This window comes from Pinus tabuliformis, chromosome 9, assembly GCF_031772625.1.
Source record: "Pinus tabuliformis cultivar Carrire ecotype Pingquan chromosome 9, CPIR1, whole genome shotgun sequence".
NCBI lineage: Eukaryota > Viridiplantae > Streptophyta > Pinopsida > Pinales > Pinaceae > Pinus > Pinus tabuliformis.
In genome coordinates, this window is record NC_142307.1 from 246,202,238 (window position 1) to 246,230,133 (window position 27,896).

The 27,896-nt window shown below is 39.1% G+C and overlaps 1 protein-coding gene and 1 non-coding gene across 3 annotated transcripts in view; both read left to right on the forward strand.

Moving 5' to 3' along the window:
* The first annotated feature begins 1,357 nt into the window (after window positions 1-1,357).
* Window positions 1,358-27,896, forward strand: part of LOC149148107 (signal peptide peptidase-like 1) — a 44,460-nt gene continuing 17,921 nt past the window's right edge. Inside the window, exons 1-3 of one of the 2 annotated variants that reach the window (XM_089440077.1) lie at window positions 1,358-1,684; window positions 2,136-2,997; window positions 19,498-19,698. In XM_089440077.1, the coding sequence (XP_089296203.1) occupies window positions 2,200-2,997; window positions 19,498-19,698 (999 nt within the window). In that variant the 5' untranslated portion in view covers window positions 1,358-1,684; window positions 2,136-2,199. The other variant, XM_089440076.1, reaches the window with a different exon arrangement.
* Window positions 5,032-5,103, forward strand: TRNAT-GGU (transfer RNA threonine (anticodon GGU)). The gene has a single exon. It is a non-coding gene; the product is annotated as a tRNA-Thr (tRNA).

The following is a 27,896-nucleotide window of genomic DNA, read 5'->3' on the forward strand; positions in this document are numbered from 1 at the left end:
TAAGATGAAATATGGTATAAGTTAAAGAGAAATTAATAACAACAAATAACAAATATATTAATATATCTTGGTTAGCTTTACTTAAACTTCAAATTTTATGATTTACCTAATACTTTAGAACATAATAATGGTCAATTAAATCACCCTAATAAACAAATAGCAAATATATTATTATAATCCTATATAAGTTAATAAAATTTAAATACAATGTTACAAAATACTTAAAACAAAAATACACCATATCACTAATAATTTTATTAAAAAATACACTTTTATTCTAATTAAAAATTTCAAAATAGATAACAAAATGAGAAAAATTACAATTAAATAAAAAAACAAACACACATATTTAGGAAAAAGAAGAAGAAATCATTTCATAAATTTCTTTTTCAATCTAATTGAAATATTTAAATTAAGACAATTTTAACATTTTCCCATATAATAAACTTAAATATTAAATTTTAATAAAAATATTAAAATAATATTCTGCAACTTATTTGAAGATGTCTAACTCAACTTAAACATAATAAACATTAATCGACCCTAAACATCATAAAAATAGTGCACTGCATAAACCTTCTATACTTAAATTCAAAAAGAGTGAAGGGATCTCTACTTGAATGGTTCATGAGGCACAATACTTGTTAAGGTTTTGCAAATGGGGTAGCAAGCTAAGTGGGCTTGATTGTGGGGAAAACTCTAGAGTTAACCAGAGATCTCTAACTCAACTTAAACATAATAAACATTAATAGACCCTAAACATCATAAAAATAGTGCACTGCATAAACCCTCTATACTTAAATTCAAAAAGAGTGAAGGGATCTCTACTTGAATGGTTCATGAGGCACAATACTTGTTAAGGTTTTGCAAATGGGGTAGCAAGCTAAGTGGGCTTGATTGTGGGGAAAACTCTAGAGTTAACCACACTTGAGCTAGAGTCCATCTTGGATGGGTGAACTCCCGGAAATCTTGATTACCAAAGGTGGAAGTGATGATTGATGCTATGTGATTCATTTCACTAATTTCGGTCCCATTTCTTCACCATTATAAACATATCCCAAAAATGATATCTATCCTATAAATATATATATATATATTTTCGAGCCAGGTGAACCGAAATTGAAATTTAATTGTTGTCTAATTCCACACGAAAAGACTAAATTCTTAATCAATATATTCATTGACATATTCACGTATTCCAATGTTTTCTTTCAAAAAATTCCTCGAAAAATAAAATATGTTGGACCTCTCATTTCCCGTCAATTGCCGTGAATCCGCTCCACCGTCTATTAACAGAAAGTTATATCCGTAACATCACTCTGTTTAAATGAAATCGTCCTTTGTCGTTCGTTTTCTTAATTCATCCTCTGCAACCACCGTATACGGGGTTTCAGTTTTCGAATGCGAATCTAGGCGCCAATTTAACAAGCATTTCGCCGGACTCCAGCCCTGTTTGCGGGAGAAGTCTCGCAGCTTTGTTATTGCAGTGAGTAAATTTGAATTCTGGCAATCGCTGTCTTCAATTTGAGCACGGATCCAAGCAAAACAGGTCCCAGAATCACGAAGAAACTGAACCCTGGAAGGTATAGGTGTGTTTTCGCCATGAATTACGGCTGTATTAAATCCGAATAGTACATGGACCGACAGTCTAAGCTAAAGCCCGGATAACAACCTGCAGGAGCAGGTACTGATATTTTTTCGAAAAGATTTTCCAGCCAGGGTTTGCAAAATAAAACCCTGTAAATGGAAAAAAGTTATAATTTATGCCGATATTTTGGCAAATCAGAAATCTGTTCAAAGTTTTTGGTTCTATTTTGAGCAGACCTGCTTGTCCTATTTTAAAACGACAAAGCAGAAATATAAATTGTTGGGGGATATGCATAGAAGAAGTTCACTGTGCCAGAAAGCAAGAATTTCAGCATTTGGTGATGTTTTGGTGAAAATTATATGCAAATATCCCTTAGGTTGGGGGCTGGTGTTGTTCCCGGTTGGACCTCCTTGACCTTTATTTCAAAACCTAGAAATCCATTGGGGTGTTTTATTTATTTAATTGTTATTATTATCTAGTCAAGTTGATATCTTTGAACAATTTGGTTATGTCTCCATGACTTTGGCATTCTCTATACCGGAAACAGGAATTTGAGGTTATATGTAATTCTAGGTGTAAAGTTGTCATCTGAACTGCAACTTGTATCCCATATGGAGCCTTTATGGAAGCTTACATACCTTCTGGAGCCTGCATCGCTTGCGCTTATTGTTACCGCTGTTCTTGTGGTGTTTGCATCGGCTCAGAGAGCGCTTAATTATGAGAAAGAGATGGAAAGGAACCGCGATTTTTCAGAATCTTCAATCACTTTGGACAGTTCTCAGGCACTCATGATTCCTATCGCGAGCTCGTGCAGTCTGCTTTTGATGTTCTATCTATTTGCTTCAATGTCACATCTTGTGACAGCTTTTACTGCAGTAGCTTCGGCATCTTCCCTTGCATTCTGCCTTTCCCCTTATGTTTTTTACATAAATTCTAAGCTTGGGTCGGTCGATCCCATGGTTACTCGATGCTGCTGCCGGCCGTTCACTAGGATGCAGGGAATTTTGGTGTTGGTGAGCTCAGCTTTAGTGATTGCCTGGCTTGTATCCGGACACTGGATATTAAACAACCTTTTGGGCATTTCTATATGTATCGCATTTGTTAGCCATGTTCGGTTGCCAAATATCAAAATCTGCTCGCTGCTTCTCGTCTGTTTATTTGTGTACGACATTTTCTGGGTGTTCTTTTCAGAGCGATTTTTTGGGGCCAATGTAATGGTTTCAGTTGCCACACAGCAGGCTTCAAATCCAGTTCACACAGTTGCAAACACGCTTAATCTTCCGGGCTTGCAATCAATAACCAAGAAGTTGGAGCTTCCTGTTAAACTTGTCTTCCCAAGAAATTTGCTAGGTGGTATGGTGCCTGGAAATACTGCAATAGAATTCATGATGTTGGGCCTCGGTGACATGGTTTGTATTTTTTCTCAATCTGATGGAACTTTCTAGAATCTTTCATACGTCAGTGCCTAAGATATTGTTTTGTGGTCAGAATTCGGTATGATTGGTGTCTGTTTTGACTGCTCTAGTGTTTAAGTATAATTGGGCTTTTTCTTAGCTGCTGCAATTGTGACAAGACTGATTTTTTTTTCACCACCTCTGTCCTGAGTTTTTCTTTATAAGAAGTTGGAATTTTGTTTGGGATATGTCTGGTCACTTGTTTTTTGTATTAATCACATAGTTTTAAAAGCGGAACGGGGAACCGGCCCCGTACAGTCCACCTATCAAACCGGTTATTGAATCAGAACCGAAAAAACTGGACATGTCAGATTTCAATGTACCAGTCTTTAGAAAAGTATAAATGATTTTTTTGATGAAAACAATTATTTTTAAGATTTCAAACCATGATTCCAAATCATTAGAGACAAAATATGCAAAATTTGCTTATCTATATGCCATGTAAGGGTGAACATATCTAAGGGTGAACATATCAAAATGGCACTGCGGGCAATACATATCAGCAGCAAAATAATGAGCAGCAAAATACATAATCAATGAGGCTCTAAATGGCCTCTAGAGTTCAAAAACAATGCTATCAACTATTGAGCCATTGGCCTACTACAAGTCTACATATCAGTGATCAGCATGATCACCCCTCATCAAACTCATCACCACTACTAGACACGGGATCATCGATAGGAGCTACATAAACATCATCTTGAGTTTCATTCTTGTGAACGTACTCCCCAGGTGGGATACTTAACGCGTTAGCTACAACACTGCGCGGGTCGATACGCACAACACTTAGTATCCATCGTTTACGGCTAGGACTACTGGGGTATCTAATCCCATTTGCTCCCCTAGCTTTCGCCTCTCAGTGTCAGTGTCGGCCCAGTAGAGTGCTTTCGCCGTTGGTCTTCTTTCCGATCTCAATGCATTTCACCGCTCTACCGGAATTTCCCTCTGCCCCTACCGTAATCCAGCTTCGTAGTTTCCACCGCCTGTCCAGGGTTGAGCCCTGGGATTTGACGGCGGACTTGAAAAGCCACCTACAGACGCTTTACGCCCAATCATTCCGGATAACGCTTTCATCCTCTGTCTTACCGCGGCTGCTGGCACAGAGTTAGCCGATGCTTATTCCTCAGATATCGTCATTTTTTCTTCTCCGAGAAAAGAAGTTCATGACCCGTGGGCCTTCTGCCTTCACGCGGCATTGCTTCGTCAGGCTTTCGCCCATTGCTGAAAATTCCCCACTGCTGCCTCCAGTAGGAGTCTGGGCCGTGTCTCAGTCCCAATGTGGCTGATCATCCTCTCGGACCAGCTACTGATCGTCGCCTTGGTAAGACATTGCCTCACCAACTAACTAATCAGACGCGAGCCCCTCCTTGGGCGGATTCCTCCTTTTGCTCCTCAGCCTATGGGGTATTAGCAGCCGTTTCCAGCTGTTGTTCCCCTTCCAAGGGCAGGTTCCTACGTGTTACTCATCCGTCCGCCACTGGAAACACCACTTCCCGTCCGCCACCGGAAACACCACTTCCCGTCCGACTTGCATGTGTTAAGCATGCCGCCAACGTTCATCCTGAGCCAGGATCAAACTCTCCATGAGATTCATAGTTGCATTACTTATAGCTCCCTTGTGGACAAGGCTGATTCAGCATCATCTCTAGGCATAACTTGTCTCCATTTGCTTTATATAAGCTCAGCCTGGAGTTTCCAGTATAGCCATCCCTACCCTCTCTGTCAATCCCACGGGCCTAACATGACGATAGAGCCATAAAAGAGATGGAAGGACTCACGAACATATTTCAGCAAATGCTCTCAGGCATAACTTGTCTCCATTCGTTTCGTATCAGCTCAGCTTGGAGTTTCCAGTATAGCGATCCTTACCCTACGAGCTACTATAATATATGTTCTCAACTTGATATCTATAAAGATAGAAGGATCCTCCATATCCAATTTGTTGTCCATCTACCATAGTAGACTCACTCATTCATATATGACGAGGGGGCCCTTTTAACTCAGCGGTAGAGTAACGCCATGGTAAGGCGTAAGTCATCGGTTCAAGTCCGATAAAGGGCTCATGTTTCCCACGAAGAAAGAAGGCTCGGGTGTCCATTTCTCATCGTATAATCCACATCTTTTCAAGATGAAAACCCTTTTTTAGGGACGAAAATTATCCGTCATGATAGGTTTTAGGCAAAACATTTGTTATGACGGAGTCTCACAACTAATATGGGGGGAGGACCACTATATTTTTATCAATAATAGTCTTCTTCATCCTGCTACTATAAGATCAGTATATAGTTTACTCGATCTTTGTCAATTTTGAACATATCAGAGGTATTATGGATACCTGGTAATTTCAAATTACCAGTGTTCAAAAGAAGTGGAAAAAATGGAGGAGAAGTAAGTGAACCTGACCCATTGGCTTATGAATATATAAGCTACTCTGGTATTGAAATTTGATGGAGATTTGGAAAGTGGACCTTTCCTATCCGAAATTAATCGATCTTATTTAGTTGATCGAACTCCCTATTTGGTTGTTGATTGAATGTTTCGTCGGATCGATTTTTATGATCTCTTCTCCCTTCCGTGGACAGAAAGAGATATAGATCCTGAAGTAAGTCCATTCCGAGCCGAATTACGGACAACATATTTTCTTTGTTTAGACAAAATTGATACACAAATAAAATATGTGATTCTGTTACGATGTACTAAATATTTTCATATGAATGTACTGTATGGTGATTACACCGGTGAGAAACGGATCGAAATTAAGATGTGAAAAGAGAAAACAAAAGGGAAAAAAAGGGTTTCACTTTTGGATCACAATGGTTCAATATATAACTTCTTGCTATGGAAGGAGAAGAACTTTGGAGTCATTTCATTTAGCTCTACGAGTTATGAAAAAATTGACTCGTTCCTGCCCGTAGACTCATTCGTATCGGACCACGATGTAGTATACATAGAGATGGATGAGAGAGAATAGAAATACTCCTTTTCATTTTGTTGCATTGCAGAAGGTTCAAGACGAGAATGAATAAAAAATATTGAATGGAATATATATTGTGAATAGAATCTGGTCAATGGAAGGCAAAAAGCGCACTTCCCTCCCCTTAAATTGTTCCATCGATGTTATTCAATAGGTGATTCGAGGATCAGATAGGAACTCTGAAAACTCGGGATCGAGCGATCATGCATTTACCTATATTGAATCGGTTCGGTCCAGTTTCAAATATTTGTTCCAACAACGAATCTTCGGAACCCTATTTTTTTTGAAAGGATGATGGATGAAAACTTGTCCCCAATTCATCGTATACCTTTTGATCATATAGGGTGCTCGGAAATGGTCGAAATAGTGAAATAGGAGGATCGCTATGACTATAGCCCTTGGAAAGTCTTCTAAAGAAGAAAAAACTTTATTTGATATTGTGGATGACTGGCTACGCAGAGACCGTTTCGTTTTTGTGGGTTGGTCCGGTCTATTGCTCTTTCCTTGTGCCTATTTTGCCTTAGGTGGATGGTTCACGGGTACAACCTTTGTGACTTCATGGTATACTCACGGATTGGCCAGTTCTTATTTGGAAGGTTGTAATTTCCTAACTGCGGCAGTTTCTACTCCTGCTAATAGTTTAGCACATTCTTTGCTGCTATTATGGGGTCCCGAAGCACAAGGAGGTTTGACTCGTTGGTGTCAATTAGGTGGTCTATGGACCTTCGTTGCTCTTCACGGTGCTTTCGGTCTAATAGGTTTCTTGTTACGTCAATTTGAACTTGCTCGATCTGTACAATTGCGACCTTATAATGCAATTGCGTTCTCTGCTCCAATTGCTATCTTTGTTTCTGTATTTTTGATCTATCCATTGGGACAGTCCGGTTGGTTTTTCGCACCTAGTTTTGGTGTAGCAGCTATTTTCCGTTTTATCCTCTTCTTTCAAGGTTTTCATAATTGGACCTTGAATCCATTTCATATGATGGGAGTTGCCGGAGTATTGGGTGCTGCTCTTCTATGCGCTATTCATGGTGCTACCATGGAAAATACTTTATTTGAAGATGGTGATGGTGCAAATACGTTCCGTGCTTTTAACCCGACTCAAGCCGAAGAGACTTATTCCATGGTCACTGCTAACTGCTTTTGGTCCCAGATTTTTGGGGTTGATTTTTCCAATAAACGTTGGTTACATTTCTTCATGTTATTTGTGCCAGTGACCGGTTTATGGATGAGTGCCATTGGAGTAGTTGGTCTAGCTCTAAACTTACGTGCCTATGATTTTGTTTCCCAGGAGATCCGTGCAGCAGAAGATCCTGAATTTGAGACTTTCTACACAAAAAATATTCTCCTGAACAAAGGTATTCGTGCTTGGATGGTGGCTCAAGATCAACCTCATGAAAACCTTATATTCCCTGAGGAGGTCCTACCCCGTGGAAACGCTCTTTAATGGAACTATAGCTTTAGCTGGTTGTGATCAAGAAACCACTGGTTTCGCTTGGTGGGCCGGTAATGCCCGACTTATCAATTTGTCGGGTAAATTGCTTGGGGCTCACGTGGCTCATGCCGGATTAATTGTATTCTGGGCCTATCAACTATTGAGCCACTGGCCTACTACAAGTCTACATATCAGTGATCAGCATGATCACCCCTCATCAAACTCATCACCACTACTAGACACGGGATCATCAACAGGAGCTACATAAACATCATCTGGCTTAGACTTGTCAGGGAATCAGCCTCTAGTTTACCAGAAAACCACTGACAGGCAGCTAAAACCGCCATCTGCCATCTGTGGGTCCACAGTCACACATGTGGGTCTGTTTCATAAACTGGCCAGGTTATGATGGGACCAGCGGGTTCATACCAGTTTATGCTGGTTTGATATTGAACTGGGTGTTCCTTGCCCCAAATCGGGGTCATTGGTTGGGTTGACCTCAGAGCCCAATGAACCAGCCAGTTTGACTGGGTACCGGTTCAACTCAACTGGGTTTTAAAACCTTGATTATTCCAATGTTTTGGTTTATTAATCTGACCGGGTTTTAAATCCATGATTAATCCAATGTTTTGGTTTATCAATTTGACGCGGTTTTAAAACCATGATTATTCCAATGATTTGGTTTATTTATAATTGGGCACTTTGTCAGATGGTTCAACAATATTGATGCTTTTGCCTGATCTTGTTTGATTAAAATTTTATCTTTCACTTCAAGTTCTAGCAGTATGACTATTTTTACAATGAATTTACTTATTATTCCTTCTTATTGCAAGTTGTCCCTGACAATTATGGCCAAAACTCAATTGATTTCATTTAATGACCTATTACATTCACCTCAAGGATTTTGTCATATGTTTAAAGGAGGAGGTTTCTTCCCCATGGTTCATGAGCCTCCTGGCATGTTTTGGATGCACAATTGTGCACTCTTAGCTTACAAATGTCTCTCTTTGCATATCTTCTCTTTGGGCAAGCTGTACTATTTGTGAAACAATCATCAGCATTTAGAAGTTGGATCAGCTATTAAAGTAAACTAGCCAGGTACAGCAGCAAGCATTTATATTAAGAGTCACCCATTTGAATCGTTTACTTGGTTGCCAGCCAGTACTTGGTGCCAATTATTGGGCAGAAATACTTCCTTGGAATTATCCATATAGATATATCAAGCAGTGTGGAACTGAAATCCAATCTCACTAACAAAGCATAGAATTGCTATTTAAATTTTGTATTAATTTATATATCTCAAAGAATATTTGGTACTCTTGGTTTTGAATTTGGACCTTTGTAGCAAAAATTTGGCATAGAAGTTCAGGTACATGCAATTGGTGATTTTATGTAATTGGACAACACAATAAAGTATCCATAAACAGCAGCTAAATTTAGGAGTCCAACATACATTATTAAAAGTGATCTTGAAAGTATTTTGTATTGGTAGAGACAAGTGAAGAAGTGGGTTGGTGAATTGTATACAGATTGGCTGTCATATTTAAGGGGGCATTGATCATACTCCGTTAGGCACAGTCTTCCCATATCATTGTGTCATACTCAGTGTTGACTAGATGGGAATAGAAGTTGTAACAAATGATTTGGGAGTCATGATATAAACCAGAACTGTTTTTGGTGTTTAAGTTCATTTTATATATAGAGAGTATTGTATAAGTGCTTTAAGTTTAATGAAATAAACTTATGATCACAAGCCTCTTTTGCATTTAATGAAAATTTTCCAATGTTGTAGGCCTTTTAGGCTTTTAGACTTTGCTGATGAAGCAACAAGCCATCTGAGGTTTGTCAGATGATTTAACTGAGAAGATTCTAGAGAGCATACAAAATTATGATTTGACATGTCATGCTTTGCTTTTCTATATCAATTGTATTCAAGGACCTGTGGTCTCATTCTGGTGGGTTCAAGCTTCACTTTGTAAAAGATAGAGCAATCCTTTGCATTTACATTATATTACCATAAAATGGTTATGATTTGAGCTTTTTGTAGCTTTCACATGGAGAATTGTTTCTGTTTTATATTTTCAGTTGATCCTTCTCTCTCTCTCTCTCAGAAAAACAGGTACATACTAATATTATATTTCAAGAGAATAATATATAGATTACAAGAATTTTTGAGATCTACACTTAGAGGATTCACACACTAGGACCAGATTCTATCTTGTTCAACGCGTACATACTTCCGCATGTAATTACTGCCCATATGTTTACAAGTGGAGAACCAAGACATGAAGCAGATAAGATAAAGGAATTCCAAGAATGACCTTTCATGCTTTTTCAGAGGTTGAAGGGAGATTAGACATGAGACCTACTCAACATTTTTGTGGCACCATATCAACCTTTAGAAGGTTCTCCCTCACCATTTTTCCATCCCAGGGTTCCATCTGTTGTGTTGTGGGGGCGGGGGGGGTGCTATTTGGATCACCTGAAGCGACATTCTTCAGGTGGGTGGGGTCTTTAGAGTAGCATTCTTTCCAGTATGGTGAACCGTTTCGTGATGATATTTAATCTTGCAAACATGCATGGACATGTATATCATTTGTACATTTCTATTTTGTACTTTAATACACATTGTGTTTTATCTTTATCTCATTTGGGTTATTTGGTCTAGATTGATCACTTACCCACTTTATTGTATTTCATTAGACTTGATCAACTTCAATCACTCTCCCCACAGTTTTGTATCATATATATAACAATACAAATGAGTGTATAATGTGTGTACAATTTCAAGAATCACATCTTGTACTTGCATTTTTATTCTCTTGTGTGTGTCTTCATTATCAATTGGTGTTGGAACCTTAAGATTAGGGCCTCCATAGAGCTTTGCCATTCTGGTCTCGTTGGGATTTTCTTTGAAATCTTTCTTCAAGCTCTTATGTTACAAGTGCCTTCCCCTAAAGGGGGGTGGGGTGGGTGGTGGTCTAGGGGGTCAAGAACTCTTGAAACTTTGTGGATTGCTAAGTTACAAACTTCTACCATCTTCGATGCTTAATAGGAGTCCTTGAAATATTTTGGAGTGGTAAGTTGCAATTTTTAAGCATCTTTATTGCTTAATTTTTGAATTTCATTTGTTTTTCCTATTACATGTAGATCCCTAAAGACTGGAAAGAATGCTACTCTAAAGACCCCACCCACCTGAAGAATGTCGCTTCAGGTGATCCAAATCCAAATCCTGATCAGGCTCATCTCTGGAAAAACTCGGCTACAGTGGGTGAGCTCGTCGGATCTTGTGATGGACCTCAAACATGCTCTGGATCTCAAGCTGGGTATACCCTTTGCAGCTCAACGACTTCTCCACGGAGGTAAACAACTCGAGGATCATCTCCCCCTGTCTTTTTACAGTATTAAGAGAAATGCATCCATTATTTTTACCCTACGTCTGAGAGGGGGAGTTGCAGGACAGTCATCCTCAGCTAAGTCGTTTTCTTACAAAGAAGCTGTCCATGCTCAGATGCCTAAGAAAATAGCTCCACCAGCTCAGGCTCCCAAGCCCTTTTTGGTGGACAAATTGGAGGAAACCCCCTCCATCGAAATCATGCACCCAACGCTAGATGAGCTAACCCAAAATCTTGCAGATCACGCCATCATTTGTAGGTTCAATGGGCTATGGCCACGCACAGCAGACCTCTACCAATGGCTTCACTCTAACTGGACCAACGATTGCCAGTTGCTGTTATGATCAAAGGGCTTCTTCATTGTAGTGTTTGCTCTTGATGTGGATTACCAAAAAGCTTTAACTGCAGGCCTATGGTTCTAGGGCTCAGCAGGTTTATTCCTCACCCCTTGGTTCCCAGATTTCGATCCCGCTACAGCAATCATCACCAAGCTCCCTATCTGGGTCAGACTTCCAAATCTTCCGGCACACCTATGGCATTTTGCTGTATTCCAAGGGATCGACAATTCTCTAGGACGCTTTCTAGACACAGACGTCTCTAGAGGGGAAAAGGGCCTATACACCTTTGCCAGAATCTGTGCAAAAATAGATATAAGCAAAGGTCTCCCTAACCAGATCAATCTCAAAATCGGAGACTTCCATTGGACTCAGAACTTGGATTACGAGAACACAACCTTTCGCTGCCGAAACTGCCATCTCACAGGGCACCTTCAGAGTTCTTGTCCCACGATGGAGGTCCAAAAGAAGAAAGTAAAGCCTAAGCAGAAATCCAAAAGCTGGAAGCCTCATGTTCCTCCCCCCATGGATGACTTTGATTTCAACTCGGATGAAGAGGAAGAGGAAGTGGAAGGAATGGAAGCGATGCCAGCTCAGGATCCGCCTTCGACTGATCCTAAGGATTTATCCGTCCCATCAATCTCACAGAAAAGAATTCATGAATCCTCCACCTCGGATTCAGACAAGGAGCCTTCCCCGACAGCTCAGCTCAGTTTGCAAATCATGCCGGTTGATCAGTCTCCCCTTGATTGGGTCAAAGTTGGGAAAAAGAAAGGGAAAAAATGCTGAATAGTTGATTCTACACACGTTGGGTAGAATCCTCTGGTTTGTTCTCGCTTTTCTGTTCTTCTTGTTTCTCCCTTGCTCAGTTCAGCTCTCTTCTCTTCTTCGTGTAGGGGCTGAGGTGGATAGCATATCCTTACCGGCAGCCTGTGTTCTTGCCTCTCTTGGATGTAACTTCTTATTGTACAATATTTCCTCTTAATAGAATTAGTTTTTATAGAGAAAAAAAAAACACGTTTGAGATTTTAACACATAAACAAAATATAACAATGGAAGCAAAATGATTGCACTAATCTCATACACATACACAAATTTTTGCCCTTCAATATATATTGCTTCATTCATAATGATAATCTACAACATAAAAGGGCTCCCTTTCAGTGATAATGGCCCTTTGAGTAAAAACAAAAAATACAACGATAAATTTGGAAATGATCCAATTGATGAAACCTTTGGCATGTCCTTCAATCTGTTGGCTGATCTAGATCCTTCCCTTGCCTCTCTTTTCACGCTTCCTCAAACTTTGCACACTTGGATGAAAGCCGTTCTTCACCCAATCACTGAGACCTCACAATGTCACTGTCTTATGCTCAAGAATGTGTCTTCTCCCATAGCCTAATCCTTTTATAAGCTTGATTTATTAATCATATCCACAATCCTAATCTTGAAAGTCATTGACGGTTGAGATTAGATCTCAATATCACTCAAGATTCATCTAATTCACTAATGCAAACAATCTTTGCACTCCATTAGATTAATTCACTATCTTAAAATGTCAATTGTTTTAATAATTAAAGTAGTTGTTAAGGTTAATGGTTAATCATGCGACTTCCACATGTCTAGACACTTATACCTATGCAAAAGTACCTAACTGATGTGACAAACATCAACACTCCCTCATAGTGAGGAATGTACTTTTCTAAGAGCCAACTAGAATTGGTTTTCCCTTTGGTCTTGGCCCAATGTTCCATCCATATCCTTAAACCATGGCTTTCCTCCAAACCTCTTGGTCTGTTGCATCTTTGACGACATTACTTAGTATTGCCATGTAGTTCGGAAACTTCTTTAAAGTTTCTTGAACATGGTTTAATGTTTGCTCAAACCACCTAGGTGTCCTGACATAATTGGAAGGAACTACTAACTCCCCTCCTAAAGGTTGACTTCCTGAACAAGAAGCCGCTGCATGTTGCCCTACCTTTGGAGCCACCCACTCCTTGTCCATTGTCATTGTTGGTGGCAACTCATGAGACTTTCTAGATGCCAAGTTCTCCTTGAACTTAAACATCTCTACTTACTATTGTCTTCCTCTACATTGGTATGAAGATCCTGTAAGCTTTTGAAGTCTCGCTATACCCAACAAATGTGCCCTTCGCTCTTGACGACTCTAGCTTCGTTCTCTTCTCTGCAGGAACATGGATGTATACTAGACAACCATTAATCCTCAAGTATCTTATCTTTGGCTTTACCCTAGTGATTGCCTCCTTCGGGGTGTTGTCTCCTGGTGTCCTCTGAGGATTCTTGTTTTGCACATAAACTATAGTGTTACACGCCTCTGCCCTAAGAAACATAGGCAACTCTTGGTCATGTAGCATAGCTTTTGCAAAATTGATGATGGGCTGATTATTTATCTTTGTAACCTTGTTCTGTTGAGGGTTGTGTGAGACTGTCATCTCCCTCTTTATCCCTGCCTCCTTGTAGAAATCCTTGAAGTTACTAGAGGTGCACTCTCCCCCATTTTCTGACCTCTAAACCTTGATCTTCTTGCATGTCTGCTTCACCACCTAGGCCTTGAACTTATAGAATTGATTGAAGACCTCATCCTTGGTCTTGATGTAAAATTATAGTGAAAACATTAATTACTCATTTGACAACAAGAATCTTTAAGAGATTTAGCTGAAAACAATAAATACTCAATCACACAAAGTACTCAAGTAATTTTTGGTCAATGATCGGGGCAAAACCCCAAAGGGGAAAACCCAAAGAATGATGGCTTTATTTTCTTCTTCTTCCTGGAATTTACACAACATAATTATCAGAAAATTTACAGCAGAATTAATGAGAAATTTACAACAGAAATTACTCAGCAGAGCCTGATCGTATTGTCATAATTGCAGTGTCCTTTTCCCAGGAATTCGTGCTAGCAAATCGTACAACAGAATATAATTCCTCATATTTTCTGCCCAGTGTTCTTGGTTTTGCACTAGTAATAAATGCAGATGATGTCATTGTATCGTACGACTGCTGTCAACACTGTACGATCCTTGTGTCAAAACTGCATCAAAAAACTCATCCTCCAGAAATTCGGCCTCCACCTCTAGAAAATTCAGCTCCTCCAAGCAAGCTTCAAACCCTCATCTCTCTCCTCATTAATGATTCTCTCATTAATTTCTCATCATCACATGAATCTCTCATGAATGAATGCCCTCATTAATGACTCTCTCATTAATAATTTGCCTCTAACCCTCATTGTGCTTTTATAGGCTCTCATAAGAAATCAATGGCTCAGATTAAATCTTAATTGATGGTTGAGATCATGATCCATGTCATGCTCACATGGATAACTAAATCTCACTTTATGAGAAAACACACTTGTGCTTTTTTAAGAAACACACTCGTGTCTTCTTAAAAGCATACTTTTCACTTATAAAAGCACATTGACTTTGTATCTCACAAAATCAACTGTTAAGGTCGTCTTTGCCCATTTCACTTTAATGCTAGGCCATGCATTAAAGAGGGCTACTCACTTTATGAGGTACAAAATCGTAACACTTCATGAAGAAGATCTAGGTTTTCTTGGAATTGCCATCAATAAATGTGACATAGTACTGTGCTCCTTGTATTATTGCCATTGGCATTAGGCCACATACATCTTTGTGCGAATGAGATCCAAGATCACCATGGACCTACTCTATCTACTTGGAAAAGTAGCTTTGGCTTTCTTACTAGGTGCACACTCTCTGTACATGCCATGTTGCTTAATGTTGAAATCTGGGAGACGAGTGACAATCTCCCGTGGGATCGACAATGCCTTGTAGTGCAAGTGTCCCATCCTCTTGTGCCATAGCTCACATAGGTTGTCACTGTCATGTACTAATGCCTGAACTGTTTGGGTTGTCAACTTGTATAAGTTGCTTTATCTAACCCCATAACCATTGTTGTGTCTGGACCAATGTTGCACGAAGCGGGGAGGAAACAGGGATGTTTTTTGGAAGCGGGGATGCGGAAGCGTCATTTTCTAAAAATCTAGGAAGCGAAGCATCTACTATATATATATATTTTTTCCTTTATACTCAAAACAAACATCCCAAATACCAAATTAGTTGTAGAAGACATGAAAACATGCATATTTTTGCATAAATCAAGATAGATATAGCATCCATTGTACATTAATGATTAATTATTCGAGCATCAACCATTTAGATGCATCAACCATCTAGAATCTAGATTCTTCTCCTCTTGTCTAGCCGTTGCCCCTACCTCGATTGTCTAGAGATATTAGTCAACATTGGCCAATTTTGATCAAACTACCTAATCCAAGACTTAAAATATGGTAGAAAAAGCTTAACATGCTTGATCGATGATTTTGACTTGATTGAAAGGTAATTTTTTGCTAAGGGCGTGACAAAGGAGTTCAACAATTAACACTACCAACACTAGGGTAGTGTTAATTGTGCTCTTGATTAAATGCTAATCGCATACCTTCATACTTGATATAATCTAATGAAATGCCACAATCCCATTGATCTTGAATTCCTAAAAATTGTTAAGTCTGTTGAATTTTGAATAGGATATGAAATTCTATTTTCTCCATATGAAGTCCAATGAGGCTGGAACCACTCTCAAACATCCTGAGTCATTTCATGGTAATGTTAAGAATTTAAGTAAAAGTGACATTCTCCTTTATTTTTCATTTTCATCCTTCTACTTTAAGAATTTAACATTACCACGAGGGAGCATTTGCTATTATATTTATTTATTATTATTATTATTATTATTTTTTTAATTTTTAATTTTTTTTTTTTTTTGGGTTCTTCGGAAGCTTGATGCTTCGTACGGCCGAAGCGTCGTCCGAAACGCGTTTCAATTTTTCCGAAACGCTGTTCGGAAAAAACCGAAACGCGGTTTGGAAAAAACCGAAGCGCAGTTCGGGCAGACGCTTCTTGAAATTTCCAGGAAGTGTTGAAATGCGTTTCCGATTTTCTGAAGCGCGTTTCAGGAGGCGCTTCCCCCACACATCCGTACGGACCGCGTTTCGGGGTTAGATCCGGGGGGGACGTTTCTTGCAATATTGGTTTGGACTAGACTTCTTTGAATGAATAAGCAGCTACCCATTCTTGAACAAGACCTCATATCCTCTATCCTCAATTATGGAGACAGAGAGAAAGTTCTTCAGTCCTAGTATGCACAACATGTCCTTTGCTTCCAACACCCCTCTTGACTTTCTAGTCCATGAGGCTCCAACAACTAGTTGACTTAACTTTCCAACGACATCTTTTTACGTTATTTCACCTTTATGCACAAAATAACAATGTAATTTGACCATCTCCAATTCATGTGCTTAAGTGCTGGCCTTCTAGGCCTAGTGTTCCATACGATTTTGACCATCATGGCACGTCACACTCAATTAGCTGAAAAATGTCCAAATCACTGCCACATCAACATGGTCAAAATTGAGATTTTCAAAACCGCTTAAGATAGTTTTTTTTTAAATGTGTGTTTTGTTCCTCTCGCTAAGTAGATGCTTTTAGACGTAATACATGTCCAAAAAGGTGGAACACTCTAGTTGATATGCCCTGTGGAAGTTGCGCACCCTCGTTGGACCACTTTTGAGTGGCCATAACAGTTCACTTGATGCTCGAATTGGAAAATTTCCATGTGGCATGTTTTCATCTCTCTAAGCTTTACAATCTGGGACCTTGTTGACTTTTTGACCACTGGAACCACTTTGCATTGGGAATTGTGAACTGCCTTGGGAAACATGAAAACTGTCACAAGAGGCTGCTATTCTTTGAGAGTTGTCATGAGGAACACTACACCAAGGCCAAAGTGACCTATGGACTCTATAGACTCTAACCATGTGGGATGACTTAGTTGCACCTTGACACAGACTGGACTTGCCCATACACTGGTAACCATGCCTACAAATGTAGGTTCCTCTAAAGCCATGGGTCCACATGATAAGTCCACCAAGGTCCTCCAATCCATTTATGGATGAGATTGCCTCAGAAACTTTGAAGGGATAGGACATGGTCTGACCAAATCAAACTCAAATCAACAAGACACTGGTGTAGCATACCTAATACAGACTCTCACATGGTTTTTACATGGCTTTAAATTGTGACCTTGGGCTTACAAAGGTGGTGAATACTACACTGGGAAAATATGCCCCCACTGACAGAGGGGTAATAGGTCCTTGTGCAATATAGCTATAAATGGTGTGACCCCATAAACTAGGGGCCATTTTTGAAGATAAAGTTCCTATTCTCCTTGAGATCAAAAGTGGATAGCTAGTAGCCTATTTTCCAAAAATAGTGTTTTAGGGATTATTTGAGGTGCGACATCCATTTTTTGGGAACCCTCCAGTTTTTTGGGAGGGGGCCATGCACTGGTGAATTTTCCAATCAAGGCTTTCTCAAAAAAGTGTAGGGCTTTTAATTTGGTGCCTTTTAGGGGTTTTTTATGTTTGGGATCTAATCGAATTTTTTGTTGAACCTTCTCCATTTATTAGAGGAAGGATTTATAGCTTTGCTTGCAGCCATGCTTTCTATTTTACTGAATGCCATAGGTTACCTATAGACTCTATAGACTCTAACCATGTGGCATGTTTTCATCTCTCTACCTCTACAATCTGGGACCTTGTTGACTTTTTGACCATCGGGACCACTTTGCACTGGGAACTGTGAATTGCTTTGGGAAACATGAAAACTGTCACAAGAGGCTGCTATGCCTTGAGAGCTGTGATGAGGAACATTACACCAAGGCCAAGGTGACCTATAGACTCTATAGACTCTAACCATGTGGGATGACTTAGGTGCACCTTGACACAGGCTGGACTTGCCCATACACCTGGAATCACGCCTACAAATGCAGGTTCCTCTAAAGCCATGGGTCCACATGATAAGTCCACCGAGGTCCTCCAATCCTTTTAGGGATTAGATTGCCTCAGAAACTTTCAAGGGATAGGACATGGTCTGACCAAATCGAAGTCAAATGAACAAGACACTAGTGTAGGATGCCTACTACAGAGTCACATGGTTTTTACATGGCTTTAACTTGTGACCTTGGGCTTACAATGGTGGTGAATACTGCACTGGGAAAATATATGTCGCCACTAATGGAGGGGTAGTAGGTCCTTGTGCGACATAGCTATAAATGATGTGACCCCATAAACTAGGGGCCATTTTGGAAGATAAAGTTCCTATTCTCCTTGAGGTCAAAAGTGGATAGCTGGTAGCCTATTTTCCAAAAGTAGTGTTTTAGGGATTATTTGAGGTGCGACATCCATTTTTTGGGAACCCTCTAGTTTTTGGTAGGGGGCCATGCTCTGGTGAGTTTTCCAATCAAGGCTTTCTTAGAAAAGTGTAGGGCTTTAAATTTGGTGCCTTTTAGGGTTTTTCAGGTTGGGGATCTGATCCAATTTTTTTGGTGAACCTTCTCCATTTATTAGAGGAAGGATTTATAGATTTGCTTGCAGCCATGCTTTCTATCTTACTGAATGCCTCATAGCCCTCTTTAAAGGAAGGTGGATGAAGAGGTCGTGTAGAGGGAGCTGCTCCCCCTAGCCAAGAGAAGCCATGGGAAGCAGAAAACATCATCTGAGTAGTTGAAACTTGAAAACCTTAAAGCTCATTCGGGTTAGCTCTGACTAGGAAGTTGCATGGACTTTAACATATCAGCAAACTTTTCTTCTTCGTCATTACTTCTTTTCTACCTTCATAAAGGTTAAATCGATATTAATAAATAGGTATCTAATGTGTGCATTATCTGTATAGACCAGTGGCAACTTTTAATAAAACTCCCTACATACCTTTGCTTTTTTTGGACTTATAGACAGAAAAATTCCCATCAGCATCACCATGTCTTAAATGGTAGATCTTACATGCCCTTTATAGATAATAACGGTATATTTATCCTATATTTAAATATTTTGATTTGTTGAGCTATTCTTTTATGGGAGTTCTTTCCGGAGAAATACCTGTCATCATGTCTTAAATAGTAGGCCCCACTTTCATTTTGAGCTATCTTAGTGTTTTGGGTTTCTCTTGCTGGTAGAACTTGGTTGCATTTTAGTAGTGTTTAGTTTATGCATCTGTGCTTTTATGGGGAATTGAGCACAAAGAAACGCAGATTAGTCGTTAATGAGTCTCATGATGTTCTGGGTTTCTATTGCTAGCTTGTTTGTGTTTGAACAGATTCTTTGTTTAGAACAATTTCTGAAAGGAACATCTCGAGAATTATTTCAATCATTAGTTTCATCGCTTGGATTCAAGTTTTTAGTCAGTGTCTTTTTTTAATCTGATGATAAATATGCAGGCAATTCCTGGGATGCTTCTTGCATTGGTGCTTTGTTTTGATCATCGTAAGAGCAGGGATACTGGCAATGTCATAGATGTGCCATTTGTCAAGGGTCGCAAATACATATGGTATGCACTCTCAGGATATGCAGCCGGCCTCATAGCTGCCCTTGCAGCTGGTGTCTTGACACAGTCTCCACAGCCTGCTCTTTTGTATCTGGTATGTTTTTCCATGATGTTTTTACAAATTTCTTAGCTGAATTTTTTTCTTGCATCTGTGATGTTAAGTGTGAGATCGCTTGGATTCACACTTCAGTTTTTGTCTTTTAATTCACAGGCTTTCATCTCCAATGGCCACACTCTTTACTTTTCCTTGCTAATTATTCTATCAACCCCCACAGGGGATGTTCAAGTGTTGCCTATTTGGGTGGCAGAGATTGAGAATGAGGCCCTCACGAAGGCTTGAGGCCTCGCAAGTTTGTTTTCACTAGCTATATAAGATAATATATATTGGTATACCTTCATTAATATCTACTTGTATTATTATGGCTATTATGTGAGTAATACATATTATTATTTTACTCTTAAAATATTTTTTTACGATTTATATTATGTTGGTATTTTTTTTCTCTGTGGTTCGCGGTCCCTGGAGATCGGTAACCGCTACATACATGGAATATTTGTACCAGGCAGGTCTACCAAAAAGGATCACTTCCTGCCGGCTCAACCACGGAGCCTGACCAAATCTAGAAATATAATAATGATTATAAGGCCAAAGATTGCACCCCTATTTTCAACATCACCCTTTAATTTGAACAAGTGGCCTCACAGAGAATACATCACAAGATGCACATCCCCCTTTTAATGCTGAACATGTGCCACATAGAGAAGATATTATATTTTGCCCAGTTTGAATGCCATAACTCCCACACCATTACGACCATAGAAGCTGGTGAAGATACTTGCAAGGGTATAGAGATAGGATTTGGACGTGATAAACAAGGTCCTCATTATCAACATCTTTCTATCCAATTAGTGTAGGAGTGTTTGAGGAAACACTTGTAGGATCAAGAAGAGGACCTACATGATAATGTGAAGGAAATAGATCTACCAAAACATGTTGAGACTCATCTACAGGCAAATCATTTGTAGGAAACAATGGATATGATTTTGGTGGACTGCTTGCAGCCTCAGGGAATTTTTGCTGCAAAATTTTACACCTTGGTGCAAAGCCTCATCAAGAAAGGAAATTGTGCAACAAGACATGGGTGTCACCACTGTCGCCTCAACAACTACCCCTCTTCTATTTTAGTGGTGACAACCAGCCACCACAAGGGAGGCTTCTGGAGAGGACATGGGGATCAAATAACCCTAGAAAGGCTAAAGCTAAGTGACCCGCAAGGATCCTACAAACTAGCCCACCAATTCATATGCTTGTAAATGCTAGGTTTTGGTGGAGATGAAATGTGATGCAAGCAATGGGGTTCACAGTGTTTATGGGTCAATCCTAAGGCTTCCTGGACATTGGGAGTCTCAAATAGCCATAGAACACACCCAATGCATACAAAACACAAGGCTGCTGTATATAAGGGCAAGATCTTCACTTTATGACAGCAAATAAAACTTAATTACAGAAGCAAATCTAACCATTCAAAATGCACAAAAAGTACATAAAATAAAAGATTAGAAAATTAGCAATTTAGGAAATAAAATTCAACAACTTTCCATGGTTCAATTTCGAAATAAAAGAAATATAAGCATTGATGACAGCCCTAATAAATTGCAGAAGATTGCATGAAAAACAAAGATTATGCTTCTCCAATGCACCTGAAAATGATTCTACACCTTAGGACATTCATCAAGGAGCATTATTAAACCAACAAAACACTTTTTAGGTGAAAATTATCCCCCATATCAATGTAATAAAATGAAAAGCGAATGTGAATTAAACTAGGGTTTTACAAAATTAAAAGAAAGTTAACCTATCCACTAGATGAAGGAAGACTAATGCCTTCTCCACCTAGGGCAATCTAAAAGGAAAAGCTAATTCCAACACCAGGGCAAATGAACCTACTTGCCCTAGGGTTTAAATTAGGGTTCTTGATTCTCTAGAGATTCAAGGGAGAAGAATTAATTTGCTCTCCTCTTCAACTGTTTAGAAAATAATAACAAACTCAACAAGGGACATGCACAAAAATGTCAAGATAACCTAACTTAACAAAAGTAGCAACAACTGCAGTGAAAATTATGCAAACGTCGTAAATAAACGACTTTACAATGCATGCAAGATCCAAGATTCACCAAGAAAGCCTTTGAGAAGAGCTCAATCCACAAGAAGAGAAACCCTTGGCCTAGTTGCGCAACTATGCCTCCAACACTAGCTCAGGAGAATCCAATACAAGAGAAATGAACGTGTTGTGATGATCCATGGAGTGAATGCGACATCCTATTTATACAAACCTAAGGTAGGTCAAATTCCTCCAAAAAGGATGAAAAGAGCCTCAAAATAAACATAGTCCACAATATCTTAGTATGTTTAAATAACTAACATACTAACTCATTTATGACTACTAACTTGCTTTTGCATTGCATAGTTTGTTGGGTGTGTGTTATATTCTTTCCACGACTACCTCCACGTGCTGTATGTTGTGTCAGGTGCTGCTGCCCCCTTGTCGGGGTCCAGGGCAACACCTTGAGAATTTTTTTGTGGACCCAATAATAGTTGGGCGGACCCAAAGATGGGGGGGGGGGCAAACCCACAAATGGTGGGCAGACCTACCCATGGTTTTGCACATGGTTTTGGGCATGGTGGTTTTCTGCCCATGGTATTTTGTAGATCCGGTCAAGGGAACTGCGATTATTTTTTAATCCAGGGTTATGGATTGGGGTTTCTAAATGCTTCAACATGTATATACATGTATTGTAATATTGAAAGGAATATAATGAAAAATCAATTTGGTAGTCTTGATTTTGGGATCCAGGGGAAAATCTGTGTATATTTGTTTTTGGTTCGCGCCATTGTTTATTTTTTTGTTTGAAGAATTCGTTTGTAGGTAATTTCTGTACAGAGTTAAAACCTACATAGTTTTAATTTTTTTGACCTCCAAGCCTAAGCTTAGTTGAAAGAAAGTTAGGACCACCTTTCTTTGTAGCTTCCAAAGGATAGACCCTCTTTAGTAGTTAACACAATGACCTTGTAGTTGTTAGAGCCACAGTCTCTGCAGCACCAAAGGCATCAGGTGGTTAGATCACAAGGGGAGGGATCGTTAACGAAGCCATATCTTTCTTTCCCTTGCTTTCTCTCCACAACTTGCTCTAGAGACTAGCCTCAAAACAACTAGGAGGAAAGATTCATCTTAATTAGGCATATTAATTAAAATCAACCAAGATTTTACATTTCACATTAGCTTAGATATTGCATTCATTCCTTGTTTATCATTGGTGATTGGAATTGTGGGCTAAATTTATAATTTGCAAGTTTATTGTATATGGAAATATCATCTTTTCTTGCAATTGCCTTTCTTTAACGTTCATTGCTCATATATTAGATTATCTTGCTCTTTAAATTTCTGTGCTAACTCAACGTTGTTAATATTGTAACTGGAGTGTCTATTTACTTGCAAGTATCTAAGTTTCCATTGAGCATTGTAAGGCACTGGTTTGTTACATTTATATCTTGTATCTGCCTTATTGATCCTAATTGCATTTGTCTTAATATACATTGCTCATAAACTCTCACACTTGCTTTAATTAATAATCAAGTTACACTAATAATAATTGCCTTGCCCTTAATCTCCTAGACTTGTTGTTCCAACAAGTTTTCCTTCATTATCATCCTTAGGGACTACCCCCCTTGACTTAGCTAGGAGAGAGTCTAAATGGAGTGAATAGGGATTTAGAGTGACAATCCCTGCTCTAAGCGTTGCGCCTTAGGTGTACACTTCAAGCAACAACAAGGTCCTTACTCAAAGACATGGCACATATGGGAAACCAAGGAATGTGAGTAGTAAGCAATCAACTTGAAGAAGGGAGATGGTACAAGGGAAAGGGTAGAAAGTGGTAATTATGGATTATCATGGATACTTGACATCAATCAATGCCTCATGCTGTCGACTAAATTGTACGCGTAATTGTGGGAAAAGTTTCCAACACCACAAGGTATAATATTTATGGTGCAACGCTGAGATCACAAACTGCCAGTTATTCCCTACTCACTTTGTTTGAGCTCTCTCCTAGGTAAGCTAAGGGGAGTAGTCCCTAAAGATGGTTTGGAAAGGAAAACTTGCTAGAAATAACACGTTCTAGGAGACTAAGGGCAAGGCAATTATCTCTCTATGTAACTCGATTTAAGATTAATTAGCAAGTATGAAAGTTAATGAGCAATGTTGTTAGAAGATAGATTTGATTAAATCAATATGGCATTGAAAAGATATAAAGATAAGAGACCAATGCCTTAAAGAAATGCTCAATAAAGATATAACACTTGCAAAATAGAATGATGCTTCAAGTCCCAAGATAGGCAATATTGCAAGACAAATGTTAGTACAAGATGATAACACAAAAGTGAAATATGAGCAGTAAAATATAACTTGCAAAATGAAAGAAATTTGTACTTCTACTTCAAAGATATGCTCAAGATAGATGGATCAATATTGAAGGACAAGGATCAAGTAATTCCAATTACAAAGATAGGCAATGTTGCAAGACAAATGTTAGTACAAGATGATAACACAAAAGTGAAATATGAGCAGTAAAATATAACTTGCAAAATGAAAGAAATTTGTACTTCTACTTCAAAGAGATGCTCAAGATAGATGGATCAATATTGAAGGACAAGGATCAAGTAATTCCAATTACAAATACAAAAAGATATAGTATTGCAAGTAAAGATAAATTCTCACAAATCAACAATGTGCCAAATGAGATGATGTTAAAATGAATGCAAGACTAAACTACGTGTGATGCAAGGATCTTGGAAAATTTTAATTAAAATGCCTATTCTAAGGTGAAGGCCTTCTCCTCAGTTGTCAAGACTAGTCTTGGAACAAGGTTGTTGAAGGAAGTGCTGGGAAAGGAGGCAGCGGCCTCATTAACAATATCTACTTGGGACTTAGCAACCTAAGTGCCTCCTTTCATACAAGGGACTTGATCGCAAGAGAACTGCAAAGTCACTTGTTTTAACCGTTGCTCAAGGGTCAAGCCTATCAAATTGAATATTGGAGAAAGTTTTCCTAGAATTTCTATTCAACGAAGCTTATGCTTGGAGGTAAATTTTAAAGATGCAAATCTGTTGATTTTTTGGTAGCATCGGCTGTGCTCTAGCCTTGAAATTTGGTGGAGAGGCTAAGGCACATGGGATCTCCAAGACTCAGAAATCGTTTGGAGAAATTCCACCTGGATAAGGAGTTATTAAAATAATTAATATTTTTAATGGGTTCCTAAGTCTAAACTTAGGAAAATAAAAATATTAATGGGTATTAATAAAGATGGGTGAGAAGCCTCTGAGAGACGATGATCAAGTTTGTTTTAATTTTAGTCGTTGATTAGAGACTTAATCTTGATAGTTGATTCATCAACAGGAAAAGTATAAGAGAAGACTTGAGGATCATTTGGAGAAACACCAGCAGATACTCAGTATCTCAGGGAAAATTGATTCTCAAGAGAAGGAGATCGATTTCAAAGGGAGAGTTGCAGGGTGGAGGAAGCAGAGGGTATCAGCAACAGTCAGTGACAAAGGAGGAGATGACGCAGGGACAATCAGAGACAACGCAGAGGAAGACACAATCCAGGGGAGACGTAGCCCTCACGCAGGCTGACACAGAGGAAGATGCAGAGCCACGCAGAGTGATGCAGAGGTGACGCAGAAGTGGGAGAAGGGTCTCCAAAGTGTCAGGAATTCCAAGGGAAAGTCTCAGGTGTTTTCTCTCAGGTTCTCTGTAAAATCATTCCTTGTAAAAACGATTGTTGTTGGAGATTAATAACACCCTCGTCTGTTGCATCGGTTTTCCCACATTGGGTTTTTCCGGGGACAAATGTCCAAAAATAACTGTGTTGATGTGATTGGTTCTTGAGTATGTATTTTCTCTATGTAATTATGTGATAACTGTAGTAGAATTTATTTTAATATTTACTGAAGGGATTTCGTAAATAACTTATTGTGAAGAATAGGTAGGTGAAAGAAATTAGTAGCTGTAGTAGAAATTTTCACATGGTATCAGAGCAGAGATCTGGAAACAGGAGAGAAGAATTGGCTATGGGTCCAGAGCATGATCCAGAGGCATCAACTGAAAGGGACTCACGCAAATATCTAGAATATAACACAAGGGACATGGATCATGATTTTTCTATGTTAGCTTCAAGACTGGAAGAAGAGGTCGCTTGCCTAGCAAGTTCTGCCTCCTCTGAGGTTTGGTATATAGATAGTGGAGCTTCCTGGCATATGACAGGAATTCGAGAATGTTTTTCAGATTTTCAGGAAGAAAGGATGAATTTTCAGATCACCATGGGAAATAAGGCAAAGTGTATCCCTGTAGGAAGAGGTATTGTAGTCTTTCAAACCGAAGCAGGAGAGCGGCTTCGAGCAACCAATGTGCTGCATGTGTTAGGATTGGGGATGAACTTACTCTCCGTATCTCAACTTCAGAACAAGGGCTATGACGTTTTCTTCATTAAGGAGAAAGTATATGTCAAACACCCGAGTTGGAAAAAGAAAGCCCAGATTGGAATCAGAAGTAATAGGTTGTATAGATTACAGCTAGAATCTCCAATGGCACTGATAGGCAGCAATGGGGATAAATATTTGAATGAAGTATGGCATAAGAGGATGGGACACTTACACCATGGGGATGAACTTACTCTCTGTATCTCAACATCAAAACAAGGGCTATGATGTTTTCTTCATTAAGGAGAAATTATATGTCAAACACCGGAGTTGGAAAAAGAAAGCATAGATTGGAATCAGAAGTAACAGGCTGTATAGATTACAGCTAGAATCTCCAATGGCACTGATAGGTAGCAATGGGGATAAAGATTTGAATGAACTATGGCACAGGAGGATGGGACACTTACACCATGGGGCTTTGAAAATTCTCAGGAAAATAGTATCAGGAGTTCCAGATCTAAGTACCGAATGAGATGATGTATGCAGAGGGTGAACTCTAGGCAAGTATGCCAAAGCAACATTTTCCAGAAGTAACAATAGAGCTAAGAGTGTTCTGGGATTGATACACTTAGACATTTGTGGACCGATGTCCATAAAAGCTCTTAGTGGTGCCGAATACTTCGTCACCTTCATCGATGACCATTTTAGGAAGACTTGGATCTACTTTTTGAAAACCAAGGATGAGGTTTTTGGTCGATTCAAAGAGTTCAAGGCTCTAGTGGAGAATTTGACTGGAAAGAAGATAAAAGTGTTGCGCCTAGAATGGGACCACACGAGACTTCATGAATAACTATGGGAGGAGACCCTCCAAGGAGCTCTCTAGGTCAAGGTAGCGTGGGGAAAAGGGTTCTAAATGATTTATTTGACTGAATAATATGTGCAAAAACCCTCAAGAAGACCTCCCTCTCACCAAGACTTCAAGATGATTTTCATGAATACAACTAGGGCTTTAGTTTTCTCTCAATCCAATTGTGGGAATTCCCTCAAATTTGGAGGAGAGCTAGAGGAAACACCAATGCAACAACCTATCCAAGTGGTTTTGCAAGAGCTCCCTTCTAATGCAATTCGTAAGAGGCCCTAGTTGGTTGTCGAAGGTAGGAGCCAAAATTTTGAAGGAGGAGAAAAAGAGAAGGGAAAAAGGGGTGATCACCAAATTTGCTTGGATGAGTGTCTTACCTTTGGGGTGTGGAGTCTATGTGATTCAAAATTTGGCCAAAATTGTCTTCAACGAGGCTAAAAAGTGATGCCCTAGCAAGCACTCTTTAAAATTTACCTACCCAAGATCTATGGGTTCTTATGGAAGAAAAACAATTTTTACTCCACTAGGAACATTCATCTACTTGTTATCAATGAGTAACATGCACAAATTTGCAATCTAACAATCTTTTACAATAATATTCAATAATTATGGCACAAAAGAAAGAGCTAGTTACAAAATTTCCACACATTAGACATTTTTCATGTAAAAAATCTTCAACAAGATAACTTACAAAGTTACAAGATAACAAGAGATTTATCCAATCTAAGATCAAGAAGATGGCTCCAAGAAAGAAGAAATTTCAGCTCCAAAAATATTGAAATGCATTAAGAGATCTCCAATAGACAACCAAGAGAAAGTGCAAAATTCTTCCAAAGGAGCTAATCCAAGAAGTGATGATGATGATTGTAACAAATGAGACTCTACTTTATTTATATGAGCCTCTAAGATTTTGAATTAGCCTAAGATGCCCCTAACAATATTTTAATGTGCAAAATAA